Source organism: Gymnoscopelus braueri (genome assembly GCF_963280865.1).
Source record: "Gymnoscopelus braueri genome assembly, chromosome: 5".
Classification (NCBI taxonomy): Eukaryota; Metazoa; Chordata; class Actinopteri; order Myctophiformes; family Myctophidae; genus Gymnoscopelus; species Gymnoscopelus braueri.
Genome location: NC_137606.1, coordinates 52,280,347 through 52,293,517, shown reverse-complemented (window position 1 = coordinate 52,293,517; position 13,171 = coordinate 52,280,347). Strand labels below are relative to the sequence as shown.

At 41.3% G+C, this 13,171-nt stretch overlaps 1 protein-coding gene across 1 annotated transcript in view; it reads right to left on the bottom strand.

Moving 5' to 3' along the window:
• LOC308085985 (tryptophan 2,3-dioxygenase A-like) overlaps positions 1-13,171 on the bottom strand; it is a gene marked incomplete at both ends in the record, with an annotated part of 30,128 nt that continues 16,957 nt past the window's right edge. Inside the window, 9 exons of the mRNA XM_080429301.1 lie at positions 1-145; positions 432-504; positions 5,288-5,367; positions 5,728-5,785; positions 5,987-6,098; positions 7,658-7,765; positions 9,141-9,312; positions 10,977-11,104; positions 11,876-11,946. Of these exons, the coding sequence (XP_080285427.1) occupies positions 1-145; positions 432-504; positions 5,288-5,367; positions 5,728-5,785; positions 5,987-6,098; positions 7,658-7,765; positions 9,141-9,312; positions 10,977-11,104; positions 11,876-11,946 (947 nt within the window). The remainder of the gene's footprint in view (positions 146-431; positions 505-5,287; positions 5,368-5,727; positions 5,786-5,986; positions 6,099-7,657; positions 7,766-9,140; positions 9,313-10,976; positions 11,105-11,875; positions 11,947-13,171) is intronic.

Genomic DNA, 13,171 nt, shown 5'->3' with positions numbered 1-13,171 from the left:
CTATGGACGGGCCGCGGCTGGTGAACTGTCAAGCTCTGCTGTGTACATGAAGGTGTGAATGGTGGGGTCCAGCTTTGGGACCCAGCTACGAGGGATCAGGAACGTAGCCAGATTAAACAGATCCACAAACACCCTGTAGCCATCACTGGAATGGAAGAACAAAAACAGTCAATTTATGATTAAATAATCAATTGGTGGAAATTTAGATCAGCATTTAGATTCAGTAGAAAATAAAAATACAAAAGTCATCCAATTTTGCCCATGATTCTTTTCTTAAAAGTTATTAAGTACTGTTTGGCAAATTCTCTAAAGACTGGATCTTCATTATAGAAGAGATGCCATGTAGACACCCTTTTCAAATGTGCTGTACAACGTGTCTGAATTGACCAGTCAACAGCTTCAACTGTGATGATGATAATGATGATATTTACCCAGTAGTATGCTTGAGGTATTCGTACCCAGGTGAGCCCCCGATCATGCGATGCACCATGCCCACATGATCGTCTAAAACACAAGAAACATTACAAACAACTTAGAATCAGTTTTGGGGGTTGATCTCAGTTTTGGGGGTTGATCTTTTCCTCTACAATAGCCAGGGAATCATTCCAGGATCATTAGAATGTATTGCACATTTGCAATGTATACTGTAGCTTAATTTATAATCCATAGCACAAAGCTGACGATCTTGAAGATTAGGTCTAGTTGAAAGTGACACCATGGAAAATGTAACCGGGTTTAAGAGTGTTTGAAGAATTCTGTCTGCAACACATCATTTTGCTGTTATTCATTTTACTCATATCAGGAATATTTGAATATCTGACATGTTTTCCTTGTCGTTTCCTTCTACCTCTATTCTTTTTCCCTTTCCTGAAAACTACAAATGATGGGAACAAAATATATTTCACCCACTTCTTTTACACCTGTAAACCGATAATAAAGTTGAATTGAAGTTTATAAAACATGTTATTGACTAACAATGTGAAAGCTCATTTGCGTAAGTTCTTGAAATCAACTAAATAAAATGATCTCATGTTCCAGGTGAAGAAACAAATCTAGATGTGGTATAAATTGTGTGACTTGTCTGCCAGAGGGATCCCCAAACACTGCTGCTGTCTGGCATAAAATGGGTTGTACATACTGTATGCAGTGGTGGAAAAAGTACTCAAATGTTTGACTTAAGTAAAAGTATCATGTATCAATACTGCAATGTAGAAGTACTCTGTTACAAGTAAAAGTCCGGAATTCAAAATTTACTTGAGTAAAAGTACAAAAGTATTGATATCAAAATGTACTTAAAGTACCAAAAGTAAAAGTACTAAAATGTTTGAAAATAGCAAATCTACAAGCTCACAACGCGTCGCATCTGTGAGCTTGTAGATCGGCTATTTTCAAAGTATTGGAAATTGGAAATACTCAAGTAAAGAAAAAATCTCAAAATTGTACTTAAGTACAGTACTTAAGTAAATGTACGTTGTTACTTTCCACCACTGCTGCTGTCTGGCATAACATGGATTGTACATACATTACATTACATTACAGTCATTTAGCAGACGCTTTTATCCAAAGCGACTTACAATAAGTGTATTCAACATAGGTAGGGAACGAAAACTACTAATCACCAGAAGTCTTTAGTGCATTTTCTGCAAAAACAAGCAACTAAGAGTATACCTAGCGCCAAGGTAAAAGTGCAATATATCAGCTACCTATTTCCTTAAACAGATGAGACAAAATAGCTAAATCAAATGAGCATGAGCTAAAACAAATAAGTGTATCGACTAAACAAGATCCAATAAACAATCCAATAATCCAATAAACAATACAGCAATAGAAAACAAGCGTTCGTACAACTAGTTAACAACAAGTAGGTCAGGGAGAGAGGAAGGGTAGTGTTTCCTGAAGAGGTGAGTTTTCAGCCTGCGGCGAAATATGGGCAGTGACTCTGCTGTCCTAACATCAGTGGGAAGTTCATTCCACCACTGTGGGGCCAGAACAGAAAAGAGTCGTGACCGTGTGGATCGGCCAGAAGGACCCTTGAGTGACGAGGCAATCAGTCGCCCCGAGGTGGCAGACCGAAGTGGTCGGGCAGGGGTGTAGGCATCGACCATAGCCCGGAGGTAGGAAGGAGCTGTTCCTTTCACTGCCCTATAGGCTAGCACCAGGGTTTGGAACTGGATGCGAGCCGCTACGGGGAGCCAGTGTAGAGAGCGGAGAAGGATGGTTGTGTGGGAGAACTTGGGGCGGTTGAACACCAGACGAGCCGCAGCTTTCTGAACAAGCTCCAGAGGTTTGATGGCAGATGCCGGAGCACCAGCAAGGAGGGAGTTGCAGTAGTCCAGGCGGGAGATGACGAGAGCCTGGATGAGCACCTGGGCTGCCTTCTCCGTGAGGAAGGGGCGAATCCTCCTGATGTTGTAGAGCAGGAATCTGCAGGACCTCGTCACTGATGCGATGTTTGCCGAGAACGTCAGTTGATCGTCCAGGGTCACACCCAGATTCTTCGCAGTCCGAGTTGAGGTCACCACAGCATTATCAATGGTGATGGCCATGTCTCGGTGCGGACAGCCCTTCCCCGGGAGGAACATCAGCTCGGTCTTGTCCAGGTTGAGCTTCAGGTGGTTTGTCGACATCCACTCCGAGATGTCAGCCAGACAAGCAGCAATGCGTGTCTCCACCTGGGTATCAGAGGGGGGGAATGAGAGGATTAGCTGGGTGTCATCGGCATAGCAGTGGTAGGAAAAGCCATGGGAGTGGATGACAGCACCCAGAGATGTAGTGTAGAAGAGAGAGAAAAGAAGAGGACCCAGAACCGAGCCTTGGGGAACCCCAGTTGTGAGCCTGTGTGGTTCTGACACAGACCCTCTCAGCATCACCTGGTAGGAGCGACCCGTCAGGTAGGATGCAAACAGGGAGAGTGCAGAGCCTGAGACACCCATCCCCTCGAGGGTAGAGAGGAGGATCTGATGGTTCACCGTGTCGAACGCTGCAGACAGGTCCAGGAGTATCAGAACGGAGGAGAGAGAGTTCGCTCTAGCGGCATGGAGCGACTCCGTCACTGCCAGGAGGGCAGTCTCTGTCGAGTGACCCACTTTGAACCCAGACTGGTTGGAGTCCAGGAGGTTGTTCTGGTGGAGATAGGAGGACAGTTGTTTAAAGACAGCACGTTCGAGAGTTTTAGATAGGAAGGATAGAAGGGAAACCGGTCTGTAGTTCTTGATCTCAGAGGGGTCAAGTGTCAAGAGGAGTAGATGAGGGTAGAGAGGGGGGGGTGGCAGGCAGACGGGTGTGGGTAGTGCGCAGGGCACCAGCCGGGGGAGGAGGGAAGGAGGATCGGATATCGTTCACCTTCTTGTCAAAGAAGTTGGCGAAATCGTCGGGGAGGAGGGACGAGGAGGGAGGAGGGGGTGGTGGTTGCAGGAGAGAGGAGAAAGTTTCAAAGAGTTTTTTAGGGTTGGAAGCAGAAGCCTGAATTTTAGTGCAGAAAAAAGCAGCTTTAGCAGCTGATAGAGAGGAGGAAAAAGTAGAAATGAGAGATTGGAAGGTGAGAAGGTCCTCCAGGAGGTTGCCATTTCTCCATTTGCGCTCAGCCGCTCTCAGGCTCCGTCTCTCAGTCCGCACTGAGTCCGACAACCAGGGGGCAGGTGGAGTTTGGCGTGCAGGCCTGATGGTGAGGGGACAGAGATGGTCGAGAGAAGAGGATAGAGTAGAGAAAAGAAGATCTGTGGCGGTATCAGGGGATAGAAGAGCAAAGGATTCAGGGGCAGGGAGAGCAGAGAGAACAGAGGAGGAAAGAACAGTGGAGGAAAGTGAGCGAAGATTGTGACGTGAGGCAATCATGTGGGTAGGGAGGGGCTGTGAGGGGGGAGAGGAGAGAGAGAGAGAGTAGGACATGAAGTAGTGATCAGAGAGTTTCTTACCCTTTTCACTGGAAAGAGGAGTGACAGACAGGTTAGCAATAGAGCAGCCTCTGGTGAAAATCAGGTCCAGTTGGTTGCCCGCCTCATGGGTAGGAGGAGATGGGCAAATAACTAGGTCAAAGGCGGCGAGAAACGAAAGTAGTGGGTCTAGCTGCTTCTCAGTCGGGAGGTTGAAGTCACCCAGAAGGATGAATCCAGAGCCATCGACAGGGAAGTGGGAGACTAGATGGTCCAGCTCCTCCAGGAAGCCACCAGCAGGGCCCGGTGGGCGATAAACAACTGCAATGGTGAGCTTGACTGGATGAGAGACAGTGACCACATGAAATTCAAATGAGGTAGGAGAGAATTGTGACAGTGAAACAGGAGAGTATTTCCATTTTCTGGAAATTAGCAGACCAGCCCCACCACCTGTCCGCACGGCTCTGGGAGTGTGAGAGAAAGAGTACACATCTGACAGAGCCGCGGGCGTAGCAGTGTTTTCTGGTCTGATCCAGGTCTCAGTCAGAGCAAGGAAGTTAAGTGAGAGCAAGGATGCGTAGGCTGAGATGAAAGCAGATTTGCCTTCCACCACAGCCGAGTGGCAATTCCAAAGCCCTCCCGTTACCACTTGCTCGACGTGAGTGGAAAGAGTAGGATATATTAGATTAGTTGTATCGCGACATCTGGGTGTAACCCAGTGTTTTTGCGACCACCAGGAAGAGGAGAGGACAGGAATAGGAAGAAAACACATCGTAGATCACTAAACATATACACACACTACTATAAATACTACTACTATCACACTACTATATATCACTAAACACTGATGAAGAGAAGAAGCACTCAATGTGGAAGGTCGTAAATTGACGAAGTCGGACTTTGACAAAGTCGCCTGTCGCCTTTGTTCGCCTGGCCTTCGGTTGCTGGCCGCCGCTTAAAAGCTGACTCTTTCAGAGCAAGTATTTAAGGCCACTTCAACTGATTGCTAATCGCCTGCGAGGAGTGTAGGCCCCTCCCCTATTTATCGAAGACTATTGAGCTGGTTCAGGTGAAACTGCCTTTAATGGGGCTGTCAGCTAGGACCTAACAATAAGCTAAGCAAAAAAACAAACTACTTTTAAGCTAAACCAACTATACAACACTGATACTTTGGAGCAAAGTACAGCTACTTAAAGCAACCTGCTAATACAAGAAAATATACTCAAGCTGTCTAGGTGGGTCAGGCAGTTTACAGAGTTCCTCCAGAAGTCAAATTACACATACATACTGTATGTACGTGCAGTAATATGTGCAGTAATATGTCTTGTCCACTGGTTGGTACAGTATAAGCAGCTTGTGATGAGGATTGAGTGTGTGTGTGTGTGTGTGTGCTAACAGCAGTGCTAGTGACTTACATCTCCATATAGCCATCATGGAATCGATGTCCATGAGACCGGTGAGCAGCTGGAAACGAACCTGAAACCTGGGCACCTCTCTAAAAAAACAAAAGTTGTACAATGTAAGGCTATTGCACTGTGGGAGACGGCGTCACGGCGGAGACAACTTAAAGGAACTACACCATGAATTTGAACTTTGTGTGTTTTTGGTCTCTCCTGCCTCTCTATCCTGAAAAATACCCCAGTTTGAGCACTCAGGCTTTCACTGCATATCTGGGGTTTTATGTAAATTGGTCTCAAAACAGGCCAACTGTTTGCCCCCGTCCGTGACGATTTGATTTAGGCTTAGGGGGGTGTGTGTGTGTGTGTCTGCTGAATAAACATGCATTTTGAGTAAATGTCATCTGACTACAGTACACAGAAGGTGAGAGTTTTGGTATGCTATGAACCCCTCATACCTGTAGAAATAGATCAGCAGAGCTCCTTGGAGAGCTTTGTATGACAGACGCCTGTCACCTGCACACACAGGAAATAAATAGTTCATGTGAAATCACGTGCTATTACGAAGTTATATTGTTCTAGATACTATGGCATGGCATCAAAAAGAATTACAACTGTAGTATATAGTGGTGTCAAAAGAAAAAAATGCATTATTGTTAAAAGGGAAGTCACAGAAAAAAGTATTTATATATTTAAACTGACTCCGGACTCTCGCACCTTTCTTCAGGAGCGTATCATGATGTGTTTCTTTAAAGAGCTCAGTGAACAGCTCTTTCTGCTTGTCCAGATCAGCCGTCAGCTCCCGCTTATTTTCAGAGTCGGTCATTTGCTGTCAGAATTGACAACGGCAACAATAAATAAAACAGTATCTGTCAGTCATTTCACTTCTCTACACACAAACTACCAGTGGTGGAAAAAGTACTCAAATGTTAAGTAAAACTTAACATAAGTAAAACTGTAAAAGTATCAATACTGCAATGTAGAAGTACTCTGTTACAAGTAAAAGTCCACAATTCAAAATGTACTTATTACAAAAGTATTGGTATCAAAATGTACGTAAAGTACCAACAGTTAAAGTACACAAATGTTTGAAAATAGCAGATCTACAAGCTCACAACGTGTCGTTGTGAGCTTGTATATCGGCTATTTTTAAATAGCCTGTGTATAAAATGGGGCTAAAGTGGTTAATGTTTGTTTTATAACAATGCAAATAATTGTAATAATTTATATCTGCAAAGTAACTAAAGTTTTCAAATAATTGTAGTGGAGTAAAAGTACAATATTTGCCTCTGAGATGTAGTGGAGTAGAAGTACAAGTATAGACGATTGGAAATACTCCAGTAAAGTAAAAGCCTCAATATCGTACATAAGTACAGTACTTGAGTAAATGTACTTAGTTACTTTACACCACTGCAAACTACATATCTCTGCTGTCCAGCCTGAACCTGCTAACTCCAAAACGCTCATTGTTCAGGAAACGAAAAAACAAAATATACGTTTTTCAGGAAATGAAGAAAACCTTCTATTTTTAAAACAAATCAATACTGCCTCATCAAAGTTGGTATAGTGACTTTATATATTGTCAGATACTTGCATGTGTCAATATATTATCAACACTTTACCCAAATCGCGGGTAAATCAACACTTTACGCAGCGCAAGTGGAGTTTCAGACGAGCAGAAATCAAGCTGAAATGGAGTTAGGTGTCCAAACAACAATAGCTCCACTCGCTGCTGAGGGAGAGGTTTCAAAAGGGTACAAATTCTCCAAGCTCACAATGCATCACAAGTTCAACAACGTGTGAATTAATGCCCTGATGCTTCATGACACTGATTATATAGGCCTACAATAATAAACAGGACTTTAAATATTACAATAACTTCTGCAAAGAGGTAGTAGAACTAGCGCGACAGAAATGCTATGAACTCCTTTCTTCTTGTCAGATTGCTCTCCAGCCTCTCCTCATTAAACACTTCATATATTTTAGAAATATAATTACTTGTTTTCATAACATTAGCGTCAGTGCTAAGTTTGATAAAAAGGTACACTGCATAGTTTTAACAGACTACGGGGAGTGTTTACGTGGTCCTCCTCCTCGTTCACTGCGCAGCGCGCACTACTCATGCTGTTAAAAGGCAGCACTGGAGAGGAGAGGGGGGAGTTGTTTGTTTTTGACGGACAGTTTGAGGATCCAATGGAGTTGGGAGTTTTTGTCAGAGGCATTTTTTGATACTTTTCATTGGTTCAAATGTTTAGAATTTTTACATAGACGTAAAGGATGTTCAATAGCGTTGATTTATGAAAAAAAAAAAAAAATGGAGTTAGCTGGTTCGTCCTGGACACCGACGATATGAACCGACGATATGAAGGGAGAAGAAAGTCAACTTACCTCGATTTTCTCCTTCTCTTTTTTATATTCAGACATTATGTTGACTTCCAGTTTCTGCCAGAAGTTGAAGCCATCTTCCTCAAGGCCAGGAGTTCTCTCCAGCCACGCCTAACAACAACAAGAACCAGGCTTTACTCAATCTACAAGGTAGCCTACATGGTGGTCTTCAGTGGTGTAAAGTACATTTACTCAAGTACTGTACTTGAGTACAGTTGAGGTACTTTTACTTTACTGGAGTATTTCCAATTTTCAGTACTCTTAGTTCTACTCCACTACATCTCAGAGGCAAATATTGAAATTTTACTCCACTACAATTATTTGAAAACTTTAGTAACTAGTTACTTTGGAGATAAATAAATGAATACATCATAAAACATACATTAACCACTTTAGCCCTGTTTTATACCTAGGCTATTTGAAAATAGCCGATCTACAAGCTCACAATGTGTCACGATGTAACACGTTGTGAGCTTGCAGATATGCTATTTTCAAACATTTTAGTACTTTTACTTTTGATACTTTAAGTACATTTTGATACCAACACTTTTGTACTTTTACTCAAGTAAATTTAGAATTTATGACTTTTACTTGTAAAGGCGCGCTCCCACCGCACTTTTATTTTACCTCTGGGGCGGAATCTGCCAATGCTTTGTCAATGCAAATGCGTGGATTCTTGGAAATAGACCATGAATCCACATCTGCATATTGTTCCTACAGAATGTTTTAATAATTATATTTTTATATAATGCATATGATGTACATAAAAGTACAGTGTGTGAGGTTCTGTACTTGTGTGGCTAGGTAAATCAGTTTTACATCTGAAGTCCTGTACATTTGTTTGGCAAATAAGGTATTTCTGACGTGTGTACTGGACAGTCCTATCCAGAGTATCTTATAAAAAGCTTATATTCATCATTCACAAACTGTTTACCAAAATAGAAAGCAGAATTAAAACCAGTGGTGGAAAAAGTACTTGCATGTTTTACTTAAGTAAAAGTATCAATACTGCAAAGTAGAAATACTCTGTTACAAGTAAAAGGCCTGTGTTCAAAATGTTACTTGAGTAAAAATACAAAAGTATTGGCATCAAAATATACTTTAAGTACCAAAAGTAAATGCACTAAAATGTTCGAAAATAGCCAATCTACAAGCTCACAACGCGTCTGCTTGTAGATCGGCTATTTTCAAATAGCCTAGGTATAAAATGGGGCTAAAGTGGTTAATGTATGTTTTATAATATCATAATTTATATCTGAAAAGTAACTAGTACCTAAAGTTGTCAAATAATTGTAGAGGAGTAAAAGTACTATATTTGCCTCTGAGATGTAGAAGTAAAAGTATTGACAATTGGAAATACTCCAGTAAAGTAAAAGTACCTCAAAATTGTACTTAAGTTAAGTAAGTACAGTACATGAGTAAATGTACTTAGTTGCTTTGCACCACTGGAAATAACAGTGAAATGCATGATTGTGAGCTACTGTACCTCTACGAGTTTCAGTAGAGGAGGTTCCTGCTCTGTGGCCGATAGAATCTTGCTGTCGTGACCGTTGAAGTTGTCTTTGTAATTGTATTGTTTGTAGTCAAATCCCATCTTGTTTTCCAGGAGGCGAAACTGAAGACTCTGGAAGCCAGAGGAAGGGGCTAGACTGTACTGCCTGAACACAAAATGTACGTACATTTACAATTAACAGATGCTCTTGTCCAGAGTGTCAAAGTGCAAGATTGGAGTCAACGGTATGAACCCTGCCTTGGTCAACCAGTGGTGGAAAGTAATTAAGTACATTTACTCAAGTGCTGTAGGCTACTTGAGTACAATTTTGAGGTATTTTTTAGTTTTCCGGAGTATTTCCAGTTTTCAGTACTTTTACTTCTACTCCATTACTCTCAGAGGCAAATATTGTATTTTTACTCCACTACAATTATTTGAAAACTTTAGTTACTAGTTACTTTGCAGATTATTATAAAACATACATTAACTAATTTAGCCCTATTTTATACGTAGGCTATTTGAAAATAGCCAATCTACAAGCTCACAACGCGTCACGATGTGACGCGTTGTGAGCTTGTAGATCTGCTATTTTCTAACATTTTAGTACTTTTACTTTTGGTACTTTAATTATATTTTCATCATTATATTTTCATGCCAATACTTTTGTACTTTTATGTATTTTACTTCTAACAGAGTATTTTTTATATTGTGGTATTGCTACTTTTACCATAATGCGTACTTTTTCCATCACTGTGGTCAACCAACAATAGGGTAAGCGGTCAGTAAATAGAGTGCAAGGGGGAAAAGTACTAGGTATCTAGAAACATCAAACCTAGCATATATCTAGACAACATGACATCTAAACAACATACTATGACAATTAAACAATATAAATACATCTAATAATGTTCATACAGTAGCATAAGCCTACAATGTGTGAACACAAACAAATGCACGCATGCACACACATGCAGTGATATACTGCATGCCTATGCATGCAGGCGCATGCAAACACACAGGGGACACAGGCTCGAGCAGACACATAACACGGCCACAGGACGGTCAACAGGCCAGTTGCACCACCTCACACTAAGTTCAAACTTAGCCTCGTTATAGCTTAAATGGCTTTTAAAAAAGCCATTTAAGCTATAACTAGGCTAAGTTTTAACTTAGTGTTAGGTGGTGCAACTGGCCCCAGAAGAGGAAAGGTGCGGTCATAAAGAGGTGCCCCTTATAAAGTTTTCACAACTAAGGCCAGTTTACACGGCAACAATAAGAACAGAAAACGTCAAAGTTCCGTTCTCACTTTTTATTTTGAGTTTACACGGAGACTCAGTGATTGAAAACGATGCAGTGTGCATGCCAGGTGGCTAGGTGGCGGTGACGCACTGCCAGATAGACATGTCAGGCATTCATAGAACAACTTCTGTTCTAGTTCTTATCACAGCTGTTTGCTTGGTTGCCATGTCTTTTTATTATAAGCGACTTTGGGCTTGTTTCTAAAGATTAGTTGCTTATTTGGGCTCATTTCCTAATGTTGTTTAAACCAGTGGTTCTTAAACATCTTCATGTCAAATTATGTATTTGTCCACAAACCCCCCCCCTTCTGAAAATATTTTGTGCCAGGGACCCCCATGCAAGATTTGTGTTGTTAAAATGTTTCAAAAATTTTCCAAAATGACCTCTTTATTTTCTCAAGATTATTCTTTTCTTTTTTGAAAATAGCAGCTCTATTTTGCCGTTTTATCTAGAGACCGTTATTGTCGTCTAAACGTGGCCTAAGGCTCTGCAATGAGACAGAGAAGGTCAGAGGTTCCTCTAGAACGGCACCTGAAGTCAAAGAAGTCCATCGCCGTCATGGTCTCCAGGATAGCAAACTGGTCCACCAGCAGTCGGTAGATCATGACGATCCTGTGGATTCGCGTGTTCACCTTCAACATGTTCCTCTCATCACGGATCTGCAATGCACGTGTCACACACACACACACACACTGCAGTACATATACACCGAAGTTCCATGTATGGGGGGTTTGGAGCGTGAAATGTACAAACGTTTTAGCAAATTAAAAAATATACTTTGAGTACCAAAGTAAAAGTACTAAACTTTTCCGAAAATAGAAGATCTACAAGTTCATAGACTGCCCCAACGCTCCTGATTTCGTGTATAGAGGGGCGGGTGTAAAGAGCCGGCGAGAGACTGCGGCTGATCCCATTGGTTCACCGATCTGTCCGTCAACCCCCGCCCCGTTAACACAACATTACGAGCGACGCCCACTGCACTCTGGTTGGTTGGGAAGTGAAACACTTCCTTATACCGAGTACACCGACGCGCTGGGCCAGGCTTTTATTTTTTAGCAACACTAAACAATAAAAGCCTGGAGATCGAGGCTAACAAGTTCATAACGCGTCACATTGTAGTTCGGCTGTATGTGGTTACTGTAGGTGTTGTATTAATAATTAAATCTGCAAAGTAATAAGTAACAAAAGCTGTCATATAGCTGTTGGCCAAACGAGACATGAACCGCATGACTCTCTACCATTACACTGAGTTTGGTAAAAAGCGACTGTTAAGCCTGAAGTGCGAAAAACAGTGGAAGAAGGAGGGGGAAAAAAAGTGTAGAGATGCAATAAAATAAGGGGTCCAAATGCCCTATGGCCATGGCCCCTTAAATAGCCCGCCACAACGGAAAAAACTGTTTCAGTGTGTTCCTGGCAGAAACAGAACTCACTTGTCCACTGATGAAGATTTCTCGCACAGAGTCGAGTTCCCATATAATCTGCTTGAACCACAGCTCATAAGCTGAAACAAAAGAATGTAAAATATACACCACTGTACTAACATAATAAAAATAAATAATAATATAACAATAATAAGCATTGGACTTGACCTGTGCAGCTCAGATTATATCAAATTATTACAGATCATTTAGAATTTGGCAGTGACAATATGTTGACTGTTAGTGGAGTATGTGCCATGAAAGATACTACAGTATGTTTTTTTTGAAGAATATTTTTAAAAAGAAAAACTGCAGAATGAAGGGGGAAAGACAAAAGAAATACATGTCTTCTCATCAACAGATTTAGTCAAATTCTAAACTGAATTAAAAAAATGAGACAACTTGTGTTGTTTAGACAGCAGAGCTGCTATTTACTAGGGCATTCACAGACTAGTCGACAATCAAACCACTATTCGACCACTGTACATCAAAGCTGATTATTCTGACATTATTTGTCATTACATTTTTATTTTTATTTTTTTGCAGTGGCTTTTCTGCAGAAGACACAGCTCTGAGCTCAGGTGTTGGTAGTTCTCCTAATCCATTCATGGTTGATTGTTGTCAAATAATTTCATACTGTAAGTGACGTTGTGCTGTCACTCAATGTGGGTGGTGGTGCGCAACAGCTGCACTCACGCCAGATTTTCTTCTCTTTTTTAAGCAGAAAAAAACATGGCTCTACGCTCAATAGTGACAACTACAGTGTGTAAATACTTTACTTAATGGTGAGTTTATTAATGGAGTTAGACGTGTCGTGACGTCCAGGGTACAGTAGCATGCAGTCACTCCTGTTGCAGAGTATATCCACAGTTTGGTAGGACACAACAGCTCTTGCGGTGATGTCATGTTTCTTATTCAACTTTATCTTATGCTTATCCAACAAAGGTGTAAACGTGTGGCATAAATAACAAAACGGGTCGCAAGTTCTCTTTTGAAAATAGCAGATCTACAAGCTGACAATTTGTCGCATCGCGATTCGTTGTGAGCCGTTGTGGCCGCAATGTATATAGGTCTGAAGTGGTTAATGTATGTTTTGTAATAATAATCAAAATCTACAAAAGTCACTAGTAACAAAAATTTTCACAAAATTGTAGTGGAGTAAAAAGTACAATATTTGCCTCTGAGATGTAGCAGAAGTAGTAAGTTATTTAAAATTGGAAATACTCCAGTAAAGTAAAAAAAACAACTCAGAATTGTACTTAAGTACAGTACTTGAGTAAATGTACTTAGTTACTTTCCACCACTGAT